This window comes from Oncorhynchus clarkii, chromosome 7 (assembly GCF_045791955.1).
Source record: "Oncorhynchus clarkii lewisi isolate Uvic-CL-2024 chromosome 7, UVic_Ocla_1.0, whole genome shotgun sequence".
Lineage (NCBI taxonomy): Eukaryota > Metazoa > Chordata > Actinopteri > Salmoniformes > Salmonidae > Oncorhynchus > Oncorhynchus clarkii.
This window is the reverse complement of record NC_092153.1, coordinates 3,914,857-3,934,440: the sequence shown is the minus strand read 5'-3', so window position 1 is coordinate 3,934,440 and position 19,584 is coordinate 3,914,857. Positions and strand designations below refer to the sequence as shown.

Here is a 19,584-nt window from a genome sequence, read left to right as displayed (position 1 = left end):
TGCTAACCATGTGTATGTGACCATTAACATCTGCTAACCATGTGTATGTAACCAATAACATCTGCTAACCATGTGTATGTGACCAATAACATCTGCTAACCATGTGACCAATAACATCTGCTAACCATGTAACCAATAACATCTGCTAACCATGTGACCAATAACATCTGCTAACCATGTGACCAATAACATCTGCTAACCATGTGACCAATAACATCTGCTAACCATGTGTATGTGACCAATAACATATGCTAACCATGTGTATGTGACCAATAACATATGCTAACCATGTGACCAATAACATCTGCTAACCATGTGACCAATAACATCTGCTAACCATGTGACCAATAACATCTGCTAACCATGTGTATGTGACAAATAAAATTAGATTTATAGACAAACGTTACCGTCAGTGATGTATCAATATAATAGTGTAATATTCTGAAAGTCTTTACCAACTGGTATCGACCTACTCATGTTCGAGTCAGAGAGAAACCTTTGGTCTTTAGCAGAGGGCTGAGTGATGTGGCTAGGAAGCGCAGACAGACAGACAGACAGTAACTAGACAGGCAGACAGACAAACAGTAGCTAGGTAGTAACTAGACAGGGTAGACAGGACAGACAGACAGTAACTAGACAGGGTAGACAGGACAGACAGACAGAAGCTAGACAGGGTAGACAGGACAGACAGTAACTAGACAGGGCATACAAGACAGACAGACAGTAACTAGACAGGACATACAGGACAGACCGACAGACAGACAGACAGACAGTAACTAGACAGGGCATACAGGACAGACAGTAACTAGACAGGACATACAGGACAGACAGTAACTAGACAGGGCATACAGGACAGACAGTAACTAGACAGGACATACAGGACAGACAGGACAGGGCATACAGGACAGACAGTAACTAGACAGGGCATACAGGACAGACAGTAACTAGACAGGGCATACAGGACAGACAGACAGACAGGACAGGACATACAGGACAGACAGTAACTAGACAGGACATACAGGACAGACAGGACAGGGCATACAGGACAGACAGTAACTAGACAGGGCATACAGGACAGACAGTAACTAGACAGGGCATACAGGACAGACAGACAGACAGTAACTAGACAGGGCATACAGGACAGACAGTAACTAGACAGGGCATACAGGACAGACAGACAGACAGGACAGGGCCTCTACAGTTGAGTGACGGCTCTCAACAGATGTTTGATCCTGTTTCCATCAGCGTCCCCCAGTTCCACCACTAAGTCACAGCAACTCACTAGCTAGTCACTGAAGCATTTCAAATAAAACATGTCAGCAACAATAATCATCTTTTTTTTTTTTTTTTCTTATGCTATGGTGGGGAAATATTAGCACTAGTCCTGCCAAAATCAATGGTCTGTCAGTATTTTATGGTGTAGCTAACTAGGACATTATGTTCTGATGGTTTGCTATATGATCTTAGCTTGTTAAATTAGCCATCTACGCTAAACTGAGCTAATTTACCGACAGACTCAGGGGACTGTCATGTTACAACAACAACAAAAAGGCGTTAGCTGTTTTCTCGTTAAAATGTAAATTAGATGAACAGTAGTTTCTAACTAGTTTTACTAGATTGGAGTGACAAGGTAGCACCAGAAATCACTAGCTAGTCGTGAATTTTGAATGAGGCCTAGTAGTCTGTAAAAGCACCGGGGTAAATTTACCTGCATGCCCGGGGCCCCTGGGTCCACGCCAGTGTCGAGGATAGCGATGACAACACCCCGTCCATCGTACTCGGGGAACCTAGTGAGATAAGACGCAGCGCCGGTCTCTTTTTTAGGGAGCAACCCGTGGAAAGGGAACGGTTCGTCGATAGAATGAGCTGCCATGATCGGACAGAGTAACAATGGAAACAAGAGCAGAGAAATAGGTTGAAGACCGACACCAAAGACAAGTAAGTACAGTATCGTTTAGAGGGGGGAAACGTGGCCGGTAAAAACAGTGAAGAGAGACCGGGAAGGACTTTTTTTTAAAGGGACAGTACACCATTTAGAACAATCAAATGAGCCACAGGAGTCATCCTCAAATAAGGTGTCTAATGACACATAAATTAAGTCAATAGCAACGAAAGAAGTCCTTCTGTAGCTATTTCATACACTGCCTATAGCTAATAGTATAGGCTTATTTGTCTTTGTTCAAGGTTTAAACATGGACTATTAAATAGTAAGGAAACAATGTCCTGGTCAGTGTTTCCATGGGAACCTAATTAGTGGGGCACAGGTTAAAAAAAACAAAATGTAAGTGTTTAAAACCAAATAATGGTGTATAAATTAAAATGATCAGTACCCAATCTGCTTAATGGGGTGGCTCTTCCATAGAATGGGCGGCAGCGTAGCCTAGTGGTTAGAGCGTTGGACTAGTAACCGGAAGTAACCGGAAGTAACTGGAAGGTTGCAAGTTCAAACCCCCGAGCTGACAAGGTACAAATCTGTTGTTCTTCCCCTGAACAGGCTGTCATTGAAAATAAGAATTTGTTCTTAACTGACTTGCCGAGTTAAATAAAGGTTAAATAAAGATAAAATAAATAGACACCAAAGCATTAGCAGCTGAGTCTGGTCTGTTTGGTTCATTGACAGTATAGGAACCCCCCCCCCCCCCCCCTCTTCTGTCTCTGATAAAAGCCCGTAAAGGCTCTGCATTGGTCAATCCACCATCTGAAGTGACAGCATTTATTGCGAAACAGCCTCCGCCTGATGGCTTTCATGCTTAGCGGGGGAGCGGAGCTATTCTGGAGGAAGTTGTCAAGGAAGTGAATGTATACATGACCTCCTACCTTCAACCAATCATGTCAATGCGGAGCTACGGTGCATTCGGCAAGTATTCAGACTCCTTAAAGTTTTTACACATTTTGTTACGTTTTGTCTTATTCTAGAATGTATTAAATAGTTTTTACCCTCATCAATCTACACACCATACCCCATAATGACATCACAATACCTCATAATGACATCACAATACCCCATAATGACAAAGCAAAAAATGTATTAAAAATAAAAAATCTGAAATTTAGCATTTACATAAGTATTCAGACCCTTTAGTCAGTTCTTTGTTGAAGCACCTTTGGCAGTGTTACAACCTCGAGTCTTCTTAGGTATGACACTACAAATTTGGCACACCTGTATTTGAGGAGTTTCTCCCATTCTTCTCTGCAGATCCACTCAAGCTCTGTCAGGTTGGATGGGGAGCGTCGCTGCACAGCTATTTTCAGGTCTCTCCAGAGATGTTAGATCGGGTTCAAGTCTGGGCTCTGGCTGGGCCACTCAAGGTCAGAGATCTGTCCCGAAGCCACTTCTGCATTGTCCTGTTGGAAGGTGAATCTTCGTCCCAGACTGAGGTCCTGAGCACTCTGGAGCAGGATTTCATGAATGATCTCTCTGTACTTTGCTCCGTTCATCTTCCCCTCGATCCTGACTAGTCTCCCAGTCCCTGCCGCTGAAAAACATGCTCACAGCATGATGTTGCCTCCACCATTCTTCACCGTAGGGATGGTGCCAGGTTTCCTCCAGATGTGACGCTTGGCATTCAGGCCAAAGAGTTCAATCTTGGTTTTATCAGACCAGAGAATCTTGTTTCTCATGAGTCTTGGAGGTTCCAAACTTCTTCCATTTAAGAATGATGGAGGTCACTGTGTTCTTGGGGACCTTCAATACTGCAGACATTTGTTTGGTACCCTTCCCCAGATCTGTGCCTCGAAACAATCCTGTCTCAGAGCTCTACGGACAATTCCTTTGACCTCATGGCTTGGTTTTTGCTCTGACATGCACTGTCAACTGTGGGACCTTATAAAGACAGGTGTGTGTCTTTCCAAATCATGTCCAATCAATTGAACTTACCACAGGTGGACTCCAATCAAGTTGTAGAAACATCTCAATGATGATCAATGGAAACAGGATGCACCTGAGCTCAATTTACAGTCTCATAGAAAAGGGTCTGAATACTTATGTAGATAAGGTATTTCTGTTTTTTTTTACATTTTCAATACATTTGCAAAAAAAAATTGAAAAACCTGTTTTCACTTCGTCATTATGGGTTATTGTGATGTCATTATGGGGTATTGTGATGTCATTATGGGGTGTTGTGATGTCATCATGGGGTATTATGATGTCATTATGGGGTATTGTGATGTCATTATGGGGTGTTGTGATGTCATCATGGGGTATTGTGATGTAGATTGATGAGGAACATTTTTATTGAATCCATTTTAGAATAAGGCTGTAATGTAACAAAAAGCCAAGGGGTCTGAATACTTTCCCGGATACACTGAATATGGCGCCCTCCACATCGATACTGTACCGAGCCCTCCACATCGTTACTGTACCGAGCCCTCCACATCGATACTGTACCGATTCCTCCACATCGTTACTGTACCGAGTCCTCCACATCGTTACTGTACCGAGCCCTCCACATCGATACTGTACCGAGCCCTCCACATCGATACTGTACCGAGCCCTCCACATCGTAACTGTACCGAGCCCTCCACATCGTTACTGTACCGAGTCCTCCACATCGTTACTGTACCGAGCCCTCCACATCGTTACTGTACCGAGCCCTCCACATCGTTACTGTACCGAGCCCTCCACATCGTTACTGTACCGAGCCCTCCACATCGTTACTGTACCGAGCCCTCCACATCGTTACTGTACCGAGCCCTCCACATCGTTACTGTACCGAGCCCTCCACATCGTTACTGTACCGAGCCCTCCACATTGTTACTGTACCGAGCCCTCCACATCGTTACTGTACCGAGCCCTCCACATCGATACTGTACCGAGCCCTCCACATCGTTACTGTACCGAGCCCTCCACATCGTTACTATACCGAGCCCTCCACATCGTTACTGTACCGAGCCCTCCACATCGATACTGTACCGAGTCCTCCACATCGTTACTGTACCGAGCCCTCCACATCGATACTGTACCGAGCCCTCCACATCGTTACTGTACCGAGCCCTCCACATCGTTACTATACCGAGCCCTCCACATCGTTACTGTACCGAGCCCTCCACATCGTTACTATACCGAGCCCTCCACATCGTTACTGTACCGAGCCCTCCACATCGTTACTGTACCGAGCCTTCCACATCGTTACTGTACCGAGCCCTCCACATCGTTACTGTACCGAGCCCTCCACTTCGTTACTGTACCGAGCCCTCCACATCGTTACTTTACCGAGCCCTCCACATCGATACTGTACCGAGCCCTCCACATCGTTACTATACCGAGCCCTCCACATCGTTACTATACCGAGCCCTCCACATCGTTACTCTGCATGCCTCTTGCATGCCTCTTGCTTCTAAGCCTCCTACCACATTTCGGATCAAGCATAAATTGGCGTTTAGCGGTTCCCAAAGTGGGGTCTGTTGACCCCTGTTGTTTTTTTTATGAATATTGCTAACAACAACAGATTAAACTGTGATCTGTGGGTGAAAGTGTAGAAGGGGCCACACAGTACATTGTATTACTATTCATCCATAATGTTCTTAACCGTTAGATGCATATTGTGTGGTGTTGTTGCGGTGTTTGAAGACAGTCATCTGTTTGTTTGAAGACAATCATTTCAGGGAGCGTGCTGTCTGGGGGTGTGGTCAAACTGTCTGGGGGTGTGGTCACTGCCTGGAGGTGTGGTCAAACTGTCTGGGGGTGTGGTCAAACTGTCTGGGGGTGTGGTCAAACTGCATGGGGGTGTGGTCAAACTGTCTGGGGGTGTGGCCAAACTGTATGGGGGTGTGGTCAAAGTGTCTAGGGGTGTGGTCAAACTGTATGGGGGTGTGGTCAAACGGTCTGGGGGTGTGGTCAAACTGCCTGGGGGTGTGGTCAAACTGTCTGTGGATGTGGTCAAACTGTCTGGGGGTGTGGTCAAACTGTCTGGGGGTGTGGTCAAACTGTCTGGGGGTGTGGTCACTGTCTGGAGGTGTGGTCAAACTGTCTGGGGGTGTGGTGATGGGGTACTGTGGCGTGATTGGATGTTTAGTTGTAGTAAGTAGGTGTGATTGGATGTTTAGTTGTAGTAAGTAGGTGTGATTGGATGTTTAGTTGTAGTAAGTAGGTGTGATTGGATGTTTAGTTGTAGTAAGTAGGTGTGATTGGATGTTTAGTTGTAGTAAGTAGGTGTGATTGGATGTTTAGTTGTAGTAAGTAGGTGTGATTGGATGTTTAGTTGTAGTAAGTAGGTGTGATTGGATGTTTAGTTGTAGTAAGTAGGTGTGATTGGATGTTTAGTTGTAGTAAGTAGGTGTGTTTGGAGACATGATGATGGGGTACTGTGGTGTGATTGGATGTTTAGTTGTAGTAAGTAGGTGTGATTGGATGTTTAGTTGTAGTAAGTAGGTGTGATTGGATGTTTAGTTGTAGTAAGTAGGTGTGATTGGATGTTTAGTTGTAGTAAGTAGGTGTGTTTGGAGACATGATGATGGGGTACTGTGGTGTGATTGGATGTTAAGTTGTAGTAAGTAGGTGTGATTGGATGTTTAGTTGTAGTAAGTAGGTGTGATTGGATGTTTAGTTGTAGTAAGTAGGTGTGATTGGATGTTTAGTTGTAGTAAGTAGGTGTGATTGGATGTTAAGTTGAAGTAAAGGACAGGAAACAGCCTGTAAGGGGTTTGAATCACAGACCCGGTGGCTGTGGGGAAAGAACCCCACCTGTGCCATAGAGACTCAAACCCCTTGTAACAAGCATGCTGTCCACAGGGACGACAGGGACATGTGAAGTTGGGAAGTCAACAGCAACTTACCTGACTGACACTAGGTGGCGATATGGGACCTTTAGTTTAGACAGCCAGGTTTACCAGAGATGGTCTATAATGATAAACAGGCTATAAATGACCTCTTTCCCTCTGAAAAATGTGTAGACCGCTGACTGACAGCTCCATGTAGACCGCTGACTGACAGGCTGTGTAAACCGCTGACTGACAGCTTCATGTAGACCGCTGACTGACAGCTCCATGTAGACCGCTGACTGACAGCTCCATGTAGACTGCTGAATGACAGCTCCATGTAGACCGCTGACTGACAGCTCCATGTAGACCGCTGACTGACAGCTCCATGTAGACCGCTGACTGACAGGCTGTGTAGACCGCTGACTGACAGCTCCATGTAGACCGCTGACAGACAGGCTGTGTAGACCGCTGACTGACAGCTCCATGTAGACCGCTGACTGACAGCTCCATGTAGACTGCTGACTGAGAGGCTGTGTAGACCGCTGACTGACAGCTCCATGTAGACCGCTGACTGACAGCTCCATGTAGACCGCTGACTGACAGCTCCATGTAGACCACTGACTGACAGGCTGTGTAGACCGCTGACTGACAGCTCCATGTAGACCGCTGACTGACAGGCTGTGTAGACCGCTGACTGACAGCTCCATGTAGACCGCTGACTGACAGGCTGTGTAGACCGCTGACTGACAGCTCCATGTAGACTGCTGACTGACAGCTCCATGTAGACCGCTGACTGACAGCTCCATGTAGACCGCTGACTGACAGCTCCATGTAGACCACTGACTGACAGGCTGTGTAGACCGCTGACTGACAGGCTGTGTAGACCGCTGACTGACAGCTCCATGTAGACCGCTGACTGACAGGCTGTGTAGACCTCTGACTGACAGCTCCATGTAGACCGCTGACTGACAGGCTGTGTAGACCGCTGACTGACAGCTCCATGTAGACTGCTGACTGACAGCTCCATGTAGACTGCTGACTGACAGCTCCATGTAGACTGCTGACTGACAGCTCCATGTAGACCGCTGACTGACAGCTCCATGTAGACCGCTGACTGACAGCTCCATGTAGACCACTGACTGACAGCTCCATGTAGACCGCTGACTGACAGGCTGTGTAGACCGCTGACTGACAACTCCATGTAGACTGCTGACTGACAGCTCCATGTAGACTGCTGACTGACAGCTCCATGTAGACTGCTGACTGACAGCTCCATGTAGACCGCTGACTGACAGCTCCATGTAGACCGCTGACTGACAGCTCCATGTAGACCACTGACTGACAGCTCCATGTAGACCGCTGACTGACAGCTCCATGTAGACCGCTGACTGACAGGCTGTGTAGACCGCTGACTGACAGGCTGTGTTGTCTCCACTTCATAAAGCCAGAAGGTTTCAGCCTGAAGGATTGGGGCATGGCCTTGACTAACTCTGGTCTGTGTTGTCTCCACTTCATAAAGCCAGAAGGTTTCAGCCTGAAGGATTGGGGCATGGCTGGTAGCCTTGACTAACTCTGGTCTGTGTTGTCTCCACTTCATAAAGCCAGAAGGTTTCAGCCTGAAGGATTGGGGCATGGCTGGCAGCACAGCCTTGACTAACTCTGGTCTGTGTTGTCTCCACTTCATAAAGCCAGAAGGTTTCAGCCTGAAGGATTGGGGCATGGCTGGCAGCACAGCCTTGACTAACTCTGGTCTGTGTTGTCTCCACTTCATAATGCCAGAAAGTTTCAGCCTTGACTAACTCTGGTCTGTGTTGTCTCCACTTCATAAAGCCAGAAGGTTTCAGCCTTGACTAACTCTGGTCTGTGTTGTCTCCAATTCATAAAGCCAGAAGGTTTCAGTCTGAAGGATTGGGGCATGGCTGGCAGCCTTGACTAACTCTGGTCTGTGTTGTCTCCTAACGTAATAATAGAAAGTACACATACAGACGGTAGGAAGTGCTTCCCATTCTTTACACTGTTTGGGATTAAACCACAGCTGAAACCTTTGGCCATTGGATCCTGCAGCAAGGACAGTGTCTGTTATCTGTAGATGTATCAAGGGGTTTCCTCGTCTCCTCTCCTTCCTCCCAACTGATTCAACATAATGAAAAGGAAATGATGAAGGAAAGGAGACGAGGAGGGGAACATTTACAAAAGGGTTTTGTGGCTGTCCTCAAAGGAGAACCCTTTTTTGGTTCCGGATAGAACTATTTTGGGTTCCATGTAGAACAGTCTTTGGAAAGGGTTCTAAATGGAACCCAAAAGGGTTCTACCTGGAACCAAAAGGTTTTTTTCGATGGGGAAGAACCCTTTTTGGTTCTAAATTGCACCTTTTTTCTGAGTGTAGATATTCACCATCTGTAGGAATATTTCCCTGTTAGTGGAACAGGGAAACCCAAGAGCAGCCGAGGACATCGTGGACTTCAGGAAACAGCAGAGGGAGCACCCCCCTATCCACATCGACGGGACAGTAGTGGAGCAGGGAAACCCAAGAGCAGACTCCGATGAGGAGACTGGGATGAGGAGACAAGGTATTTATTGACTTGCCCAAGCAAGTCTCTTCTTATTATTGGTGTCCTTTAGTAGGTGGTTTCTTTGCAGCAATTCGACCACGAAGGCCTGATTCACGCAATCTCCCTCTGAACATTTGATGTTGAGATGTGTCTGTTACTTGAACTCTGTGAAGCATTTATTCCAGGCTGCAATTTCTGAGGCTGGTAAACTCTAATGAACTTATCCTCTGCAGCAGAGTTAACTCTGGGTCTTCCTTTCCTGTGGCGGTCCTCATGAGAGACAGTTAACTCTAATGACCTTATCCTCTGCAGCAGAGGTAACTCTGGGTCTTCCTGTCCTGTGACGCTCCTCATGAGAGCCAGTTAACTCTAATGAACTTATCCTCTGCAGCAGAGGTAACTCTGGGTCTTCCTTTCCTGTGGCGGTCCTCATGAGAGCCAGTTAACTCTAATGAACTTATCCTCTGCAGCAGAGGTAACTCTGGGTCTTCCTTTCCTGTGGCGGTCCTCATGAGAGACAGTTAACTCTAATGAACTTATCCTCTGCAGCAGAGGTAACTCTGGGTCTTCCTTTCCTGTGGCGGTCCTCATGAGAGACAGTTAACTCTAATGAACTTATCCTCTGCAGCAGAGGTAACTCTGGGTCTTCCTTTCCTGTGGCGGTCCTCATGAGAGCCAGTTAACTCTAACGAACGTATCCTCTGCAGCAGAGGTAACTCTGGGTCTTCCATTCCTGTGGTGGTCCTCATGAGAGCCAGTTAACTCTAATGAACTTATCCTCTGCAGCAGAGGTAACTCTGGGTCTTCCTTTCCTGTGGCGGTCCTCATGAGAGACAGTTAACTCTAATGAACTTATCCTCTGCAGCAGAGGTAACTCTGGGTCTTCCTTTCCTGTGGCGTTCCTCATAAGAGACAGTTTCATCATAGCGCGTGATGGTTTTTGCGACTGCACTTGAAGAAACTTTTAATGTTCTTGAAATGTTCCGGATTGACTGACCTTCATGTCTTATAGTAATGATGGACTGACCTTGTCTTAAAGTAATGATGGACTGTCATTTCTCTTTGCTTATTTGAGCTGTTCTTGCCATAATATGGACTTGCTCTTTTACCAAATAAGGCTATCTCTTGTATACCACCCCTACCTTGTCACAACACAACTGATTGGCTCAGTTGTTCTCTTTGTTGTTTTGTTAATCAGTGTTCAGTCCCATGAATAAAAGGATGAACACGTACCACACTGCACCTTGGTCCTCACCTTCTTCCACCAACAGCCGTTACAATTTGTTTAACCCTTTTTTTGGTTACTACATGATGTGTTACGTAATATGTGTTATTTCATAGTTTTGATGTCTTCACTATTATTCTACAATCTAGAAAATAGTACAAATAAAGAAAAACCCTTGAATGAGTAGGTGTGTCCAAACTTTTAACTGGTATTGTACATGACAATAACAAGACAAACATGAGAACTGAGGTCGGTAAACATGACAATAGCAAGACAAACATAAGAACTGAGGACGATAAACATGACAATAACAAGACAAACATAAGAACTGAGGACGATAAACATGACAATAGCAAGACAAACATAAGAACTGAGGACAATAAACATGACAATAACAAGACAAACAAAAGAACTGAGGACAATAACAAGACAAACACCCGATACAACACATTAGGATAACACAGTTATCTGTAATGCCATGGTGTAGCCCTAATGCAAAAATAAATAAGGAAAACCATTGTTAGCTTACATTCCACATAGATTATTTTGCCCTTATAAGAAGATATTTGCATTAATTAATACAATAACACGAGTTGACTTTGTGAAAGAAATATGCCTAAAGAGTTTCCCAACACTTCCCCCTTGCTTAGCTTCCCCCCCACTTTACTTGTTGTTGTTGAATTTCCTGAGTTCTAGTAGCAATTTGTATTTTCAAGGACGAATCGGTGTCTAGCAAATGGTTTAAAGAGGTTAGACGTAGAATGTTGTGTTTTTGTATATGAATATTTTACCTAGCAGAAGTATTGTGTAAATTGAAAGATTACGAACGTTGAGGTCGCCGAAGATGATGAGCTCAGGGTTAATATGTAGTCTGATGGAGGGATGGAAAGCCGGCCTTGAACCTGTAGCCAAAATGAGCTCACTGTCGGACTGTACCAATACAGAAGCATCATGTCCTCCTCTTCTTCATTTAGAGTCTTGCTCCCCAAACGCAAAGGGTTTTTCTTTGTTGACAGAATGTTATAGAATGGCTTGAACGGAAAGACTCTCGAGTATCTGTTGTTTGTTTTGTATGTGAGATTGAAGACGTGTCCATGTGGTAACAACCTGACCTCTGACCTCTTCTACAGACGTCTCCATGTGGTAACAACCTGACCTCTGACCTCTTCTACAGACGTCTCCATGTGGTAACAACCTGACCTCTGACCTCTTCTACAGACGTCTCCATGTGGTAACAACCTGACCTCTTCAACGTTACGTCTCCATGTGGTAACAACCTGACCTCTGACCTCTTCTACAGACGTCTCCATGTGGTAACAACCTGACCTCTTCTACACACGTCTCCATGTGGTAACAACCTGACCTCTTCTACACACGTCTCCATGTGGTAACAACCTGACCTCTTCTACATACGTCTCCATGTGGTAACAACCTGACCTCTTCTACACACGTCTCCATGTGGTAACAACCTGACCTCTTCTACACACGTCTCCATGTGGTAACAACCTGACCTCTTCTACACACGTCTCCATGTGGTAACAACCTGACCTCTTCTACATACGTCTCCACGTGGTAACAACCTGACCTCTTCTACATACGTCTCCACGTGGTAACAACCTGACCTCTTCTACATACGTCTCCACGTGGTAACAACCTGACCTCTTCTACACACGTCTCCATGTGGTAACAACCTGACCTCTTCTACACACGTCTCCATGTGGTAACAACCTGACCTCTTCTACACACGTCTCCATGTGGTAACAACCTGACCTCTTCTACATACGTCTCCACGTGGTAACAACCTGACCTCTTCTACATACGTCTCCATGTGGTAACAACCTGACCTCTTCTACACACGTCTCCATGTGGTAACAACCTGACCTCTTCTACATACGTCTCCACGTGGTAACAACCTGACCTCTGACCTCTTCTACAGACGTCTCCATGTGGTAACAACCTGACCTCTTCTACATACGTCTCCATGTGGTAACAACCTGACCTCTTCTACATACGTCTCCAACAACCTGACCTCTTCTACATACGTCTCCATGTGGTAACAACCTGACCTCTTCTACATACGTCTCCACGTGGTAACAACCTGACCTCTTCTACATACGTCTCCATGTGGTAACAACCTGACCTCTTCTACATACGTCTCCACGTGGTAACAACCTGACCTCTTCTACATACGTCTCCACGTGGTAACAACCTGACCTCTTCTACATACGTCTCCACGTGGTAACAACCTGACCTCTTCTACATACGTCTCCATGTGGTAACAACCTGACCTCTTCTACATACGTCTCCAACAACCTGACCTCTTCTACATACGTCTCCATGTGGTAACAACCTGACCTCTTCTACACACGTCTCCATGTGGTAACAACCTGACCTCTTCTACATACGTCTCCACGTGGTAACAACCTGACCTCTTCTACATACGTCTCCATGTGGTAACAACCTGACCTCTTCTACATACGTCTCCACGTGGTAACAACCTGACCTCTTCTACATACGTCTCCACGTGGTAACAACCTGACCTCTTCTACATACGTCTCCACGTGGTAACAACCTGACCTCTTCTACATACGTCTCCACGTGGTAACAACCTGACCTCTTCTACATACGTCTCCACGTGGTAACAACCTGACCTCTTCTACATACGTCTCCACGTGGTAACAACCTGACCTCTTCTACATACGTCTCCACGTGGTAACAACCTGACCTCTTCTACATACGTCTCCACGTGGTAACAACCTGACCTCTTCTACATACGTCTCCATGTGGTAACAACCTGACCTCTTCTACATACGTCTCCATGTGGTAACAACCTGACCTCTTCTACATACGTCTCCACGTGGTAACAACCTGACCTCTTCTACTTACGTCTCCATGTGGTAACAACCTGACCTCTTCTACATACGTCTCCATGTGGTAACAACCTGACCTCTTCTACATACAGCTGATGTCGGAAGTTTACATACACTTAGGTTGGAGTCATTAAAACTAGTTTTTCAAACACTCCACAAATTTCTTGTTAACAAACTATAGTTTTGGCAAGTTGGTTAGGACATCTACTTTGTGCATGACACAAGTAATTTTTCCAACAATTGTTAACAGACAGATTATTTCATTTATAATTCACTGTATCACAATTCCAGTGGGTCAGAAGTTTACATACACTAAGTTGACTGTGCCTTTAAACAGCTTGGAAAATTCCAGAAAATTATGTCACGGCTTTGGAATCTTCTGATAGGCTTATTGACATCATTTGAGTCAATTGGAGGTGTACCTGTGGATGTATTTCAAGGCCTACCTTCAAACTCAGTGCATCTTTGCTTGACATCATGGGAAAAACAAAAGAAATCAACCAAGACATCACAAAAAAATTGTTGACCTCCACAAGTCTGGTTCGTCCTTGGGAGCAATTTCCAAACGCCTGAAGGTACCACGTTCATCTGTACAAATAATAGTACGTAAGTATATAGGAAGGTGACGCGTTCTGTCTCCTAGAGATGAACATACTTTGGTGCGAAAAGTGCAAATCAATCCCAGAACAACAGCAAAGGACCTTGTGAAGATGCTGGAGGAAACAGGTACAAAAGTATCTATATCCACAGTAAAATGAGTCCTATATCGACATAACCTGAAAGACCGCTCAGCAAGGAAGAAGCCACTGCTCCAAAACAGCCATAAAAAAGCCTGACTACGGTTTGCAACTGCACATGGGGACAAAGATCATACTTTTTGGTCCGATGAAACAAAAATAGAACTGTTTGGCCATAATGACCATCATAATGTTTGGAGGAAAAAGGGGGAGGCTTGCAAGCCGAAGAACACCATCCCAACCGTGAAGCACGGGGGTGGCAGCATCATGTTGTGGGGCTGCTTTGCTGCAGGAGGGACTGGTGCACTTCACAAAATAGATGGCATCATGAGGTAGGAAAATTATGTGGATATATTGAAGCAACATCTCAAGACATCAGTCAGGAAGTTAAAGGTTGGTCGCAAATGGGTCTTCCAAATGGACAATGACCCCAAGCATACTTCCAAAGTTGTGGCAAAATGGCTTAAGGACAACAAAGTCAAGGTATTGGAGTGGCCATCACAAAGCCCTGACCTCAATCCTATAGAAAATGTGTGGGCAGAACTGAAAAAGCAAGCGTGAGCAAGGAGGCCTACAAACCTGACTCAGTTACACCAGCTCTGTCAGGAGGAATGGGCCAAAATTCACCCAACTTATTGAGGGAAGCTTGTGGAAGGCTACCCGAAACGTTTGACCCAAGTTAAACAATTTAAAGGCAATGCTACCAAATACTAATTGAGTGTATGTAAACTTCTGACCCAATGGGAATGTGATGAAAGAAATAAAAGCTGAAATAAATCATTCTCTCTACTATTATTTCACATTCTTAAAATAAAGTGGTGATTTTACCTTGCCACAAGACAGGGCATTTTTACTAGGATTAAATGTCAGGAATTGTAAAAAACTGAGTTTAAATGTATTTGGCTAAGGTGTATGTAAACTTCTGACTTCAACTGTACATCCAGTGAAAAAGAATGAGCTTTGGTTCAAATCTATGCTCACCCCACCACCCAAACACACACACCCAAACACACACACACACACACACACACACACACACACACACACACACACACACACACAGGCCCGTGGTTTACCACAGGGCGTAGCCTCCAAGGCTCTGTACTAAAATACATGCATCATGTCATGAACGACTGTTAGTTTATGTATTCCTCTGTCATTTACTGTTTCCCTGGGAGCCTGTCTGGACGGAGAGCCCCATGTCCCTTCATTCTGAACTAATGTAACTCATAGCTAACTAACTAACTTACTAACTAACTAACTAACTAACTAACTAACTAACTAGGTAGTGGTACTAGCCCTCCAGTACCACTACCTGTCCCCTTCCTATACTACTTCAGTCACTCCCTCAGCCCTCCAGGACCACTAACTGTCCCCTTCCTATACTACTTCAGTCACTCCCTCAGCCCTCCAGGACCACTAACTGTTCCCTTCCTATACTACTTCAGTCACTCCCTCAGCCCTCCAGGACCACTAACTGTCCCCTTCCTATACTACTTCAGTCACTCCCTCAGCCCTCCAGGACCACTAACTGTTCCCTTCCTATACTACTTCAGTCACTCCCTCAGCCCTCCAGGACCACTAACTAACTAACTAACTAACTAACTAACTAACTAAGGACCACTAACTGTCCCCTTCCTATACTACTTCAGTCACTCCCTCAGCCCTCCAGGACCACTAACTTACTAACTAACTAACTAACTAACTAACTAACTAACTAACTAACTAACTAGGTAGTGGTACTAGCCCTCCAGTACCACTACCTGTCCCCTTCCTATACTACTTCAGTCACTCCCTCAGCCCTCCAGGACCACTAACTGTCCCCTTCCTATACTACTTCAGTCACTCCCTCAGCCCTCCAGGACCACTAACTGTTCCCTTCCTATACTACTTCAGTCACTCCCTCAGCCCTCCAGGACCACTAACTGTCCCCTTCCTATACTACTTCAGTCACTCCCTCAGCCCTCCAGGACCACTAACTGTTCCCTTCCTATACTACTTCAGTCACTCCCTCAGCCCTCCAGGACCACTAACTAACTAACTAACTAACTAACTAACTAACTAAGGACCACTAACTGTCCCCTTCCTATACTACTTCAGTCACTCCCTCAGCCCTCCAGGACCACTAACTTACTAACTAACTAACTAACTAACTAACTAACTAACTCAGCTCCCTCCATCCCATCCCTTTACTAAACTAACCCCATGTCTCTTTACTATTGAACTAACTAACTAACTAACTAACTAACTAATTAACTAACCAACTAACTAACTAACTAACTAACTAACCAACTAACTAACTAACTAACCAACTAACTAACTAACTAACTCAGCTCCCTCCATCCCATCCCTTTACTAAACTAACCCCATGTCTCTTTACTATTGAACTAACTAACTAACTAACTAACTAACTAATTAACTAACCAACTAACTAACTAACTAACTAACCAACTAACTAACTAACTAACTAACCAACTAACTAACTAACTAACTCAGCTCCCTCCATCCCATCCCTTTACTAAACTAACCCCATGTCCCTTTACTATTGAACTAACTAACTAACTAACTAACTAACCAACTAACTAACTAACTAACCAACTAACTAACTAACTAACTTAGCTCCCTCCATATCAGGAAGAGTATTGCTGCTGTTTCAAATAAATATCTCCCCAAGCCCTTACCACTAACTGTCCCCTTCCTACACTACTTCAGTCACTCCCTCAGCCCTCCAGGACCACTACCTGTCCCCTTCCTATACTACTTCAGTCACTCCCTCAGCCCTCCAGGACCACTAACTGTCCCCTTCCTATACTACTTCAGTCACTCCCTCAGCCCTCCAGGACCACTAACTGTCCCCTTCCTATACTACTTCAGTCACTCCCTCAGCCCTCCAGTACCACTAACTGTCCCCTTCCTATACTACTTCAGTCACTCCCTCAGCCCTCCAGGACCACTAACTGTCCCCTTCCTATACTACTTCAGTCACTCCCTCAGCCCTCCAGGACCACTAACTGTCCCCTTACTACACTACTTCAGTCACTCCCTCAGCCCTCCAGTACCACTACCTGTCCCCTTCCTATACTACTTCAGTCACTCCCTCAGCCCTCCAGGACCACTAACTGTCCCCTTCCTATACTACTTCAGTCACTCCCTCAGCCCTCCAGGACCACTAACTGTTCCCTTCCTATACTTCTTCAGTCACTCCCTCAGCCCTCCAGGACCACTAACTGTCCCCTTCCTATACTACTTCAGTCACTCCCTCAGCCCTCCAGGACCACTAACTGTTCCCTTCCTATACTACTTCAGTCACTCCCTCAGCCCTCCAGGACCACTAACTGTCCCCTTCCTACACTACTTCAGTCACTCCCTCAGCCCTCCAGGACCACTAACTGTTCCCTTCCTATACTACTTCAGTCACTCCCTCAGCCCTCCAGGACCACTAACTGTCCCCTTCCTACACTACTTCAGTCACTCCCTCAGCCCTCCAGGACCACTAACTGTCCCCTAACTATACTACTTCAGTCACTCCCTCAGCCCTCCAGGACCACTAACTGTCCCCTTCCTATACTACTACAGTCACTCCCTCAGTCCTCCAGGACCACTAACTGTTCCCTTCCTATACTACTTCAGTCACTCCCTCAGCCCTCCAGTACCACTAACTGTCCCCTTCCTACACTACTTCAGTAACTCCCTCAGCCCTCCAGGACCACTAACTGTCCCCTAACTATACTACTTCAGTCACTCCCTCAGCCCTCCAGCACCACTAACTGTCCCCTAACTATACTACTTCAGTCACTCCCTCAGCCCTCCAGGACCACTAACTGTCCCCTTCCTATACTACTTCAGTCACTCCCTCAGCCCTCCAGGACCACTAGCTGTCCCCTTCCTATACTACTTCAGTCACTCCCTCAGCCCTCCAGTACCACTAACTGTCCCATTCCTACACTACTTCAGTCACTCCCTCAGCCCTCCAGGACCACTAACTGTCCCCTAACTACACTACTTCAGTCACTCCCTCAGCCCTCCAGTACCACTAACTGTCCCCTTCCTATACTACTTCAGTCACTCCCTCAGCCCTCCAGTACCACTAACTGTCCCCTTCCTATACTACTTCAGTCACTCCCTCAGCCCTCCAGCTACATGTGACTGTTGTTGTGCCTGTCACCTTTACAATAAGAACTGAACACACTGATATCCTATTCTAACATCGGTATGACAGCAGGATGGCTGGTTGCTTCATCATAGCTACAGTCAGTGTCCCTGTCTTACATTAGCTGTGTCCCGGCCAAGGAGTGGAGGATTGTGGGTGGAACTGGATGATGTGATGGGGGCTGAGGGTATATAATTATATTCAGGGCTGTTCTAAAGGAGGCTAACCCACAGGACTTGGTCCCGGGTCAAAACCCCGTTGGAATCGTTAACTCTTGCTCCAACTCTTCCACTCCTCTCCACTCCACCCTCTCGACATCACCACTGGGCTGGTAGAGTCATGTATCGTAGAGGACTGGTCCACCCCTCGGAGCCTGGTTCCTCTCTAGGTTTCTTCCTAGGTTCTGGCCTTTCTAGGGAGTTTTTCCTAGCCACTGTGCTTCTACATCTGCATTGCTTGCTGTTTGGGGTTTTAGGCTGGGTTTCTGTTACAGCACTTTGAGATATCAGCTGATGTACGAAGGGCTATATAAATACATGTGATTTTGATTTGATATTGTAGAGATCCTCTCTGCATGAGGCCACGCTACAGTTCCCAGCTATTGGCCCGATGCGTAGAGTGATTGCTTTTCACGCTGGAACCCCGGGGTTCGCTACCCCGCTCCCCCCGTTTGCTACAGTATGTTCTGGACTGGGGCTAATTTAAGGTCCTTCTTCTGTTAGACAGATCTGAGCGGTGTTCGTCCTCTTCCTCCTCGTCCTCGCCTGTGATGTGGCTTCCTTAAAGCCTGTTCAGTCATGCTATCACCACCCATCACAATAATATCATTAATCCCCACCCTACTAGGCGTATGTCAACGACCCTCATTTAATTCAAGGGTGAGCGTTTCAATGGGGCACAAGGCACACCGGAACCGAATTGGTCCAAACCGGCTTGTAGTCTGTCTTGTCTGGTTTAAACATGGACGAAGCAGCTAATGGGTTTATACACGGATTAGTTAATCATCTAGTCAAACCTACGCCTTTGGGTTCTTTATGACCTAATCGGATTTGTCCATGTCTCCAATTCGAGTCTCAGCGCACAAAGCAAAACCGTTTTGATGTTTGTTGGGATCTTTGCAATGTTTTTCTCACCGCACACATCGATGTTTATCGGTGTAAACCAGTCAGGATAGACTCCAAGCCGGTTCGGACCAATTCGGTGACAGTCCGCCTTGTGCGCCTTTGGAGCAACCCGCTTTCGACGACTAATCTAGCCCGCCCCCTTGTATGACGTCAGCCCGCTGGCAGTCAATTAGCTGAAAGAGAAGGCGGAGCCCCGCCCACTCTAACGCGCTGCTCTGGTTTGAGCT

The 19,584-nt window shown here is 46.0% G+C and overlaps 1 protein-coding gene across 1 annotated transcript in view; it reads right to left on the bottom strand.

Moving 5' to 3' along the window:
• The window catches only part of LOC139412753 (tripeptidyl-peptidase 2-like), a 62,076-nt gene extending 60,069 nt beyond the window's left edge, over positions 1–2,007 (bottom strand). The window contains exon 1 of the mRNA XM_071159439.1: positions 1,709–2,007. Coding sequence (XP_071015540.1) covers positions 1,709–1,873 — 165 coding nt within the window. The 5' untranslated portion in view covers positions 1,874–2,007. The remainder of the gene's footprint in view (positions 1–1,708) is intronic.
• Between the last annotated feature and the right edge of the window lie 17,577 nt (positions 2,008–19,584).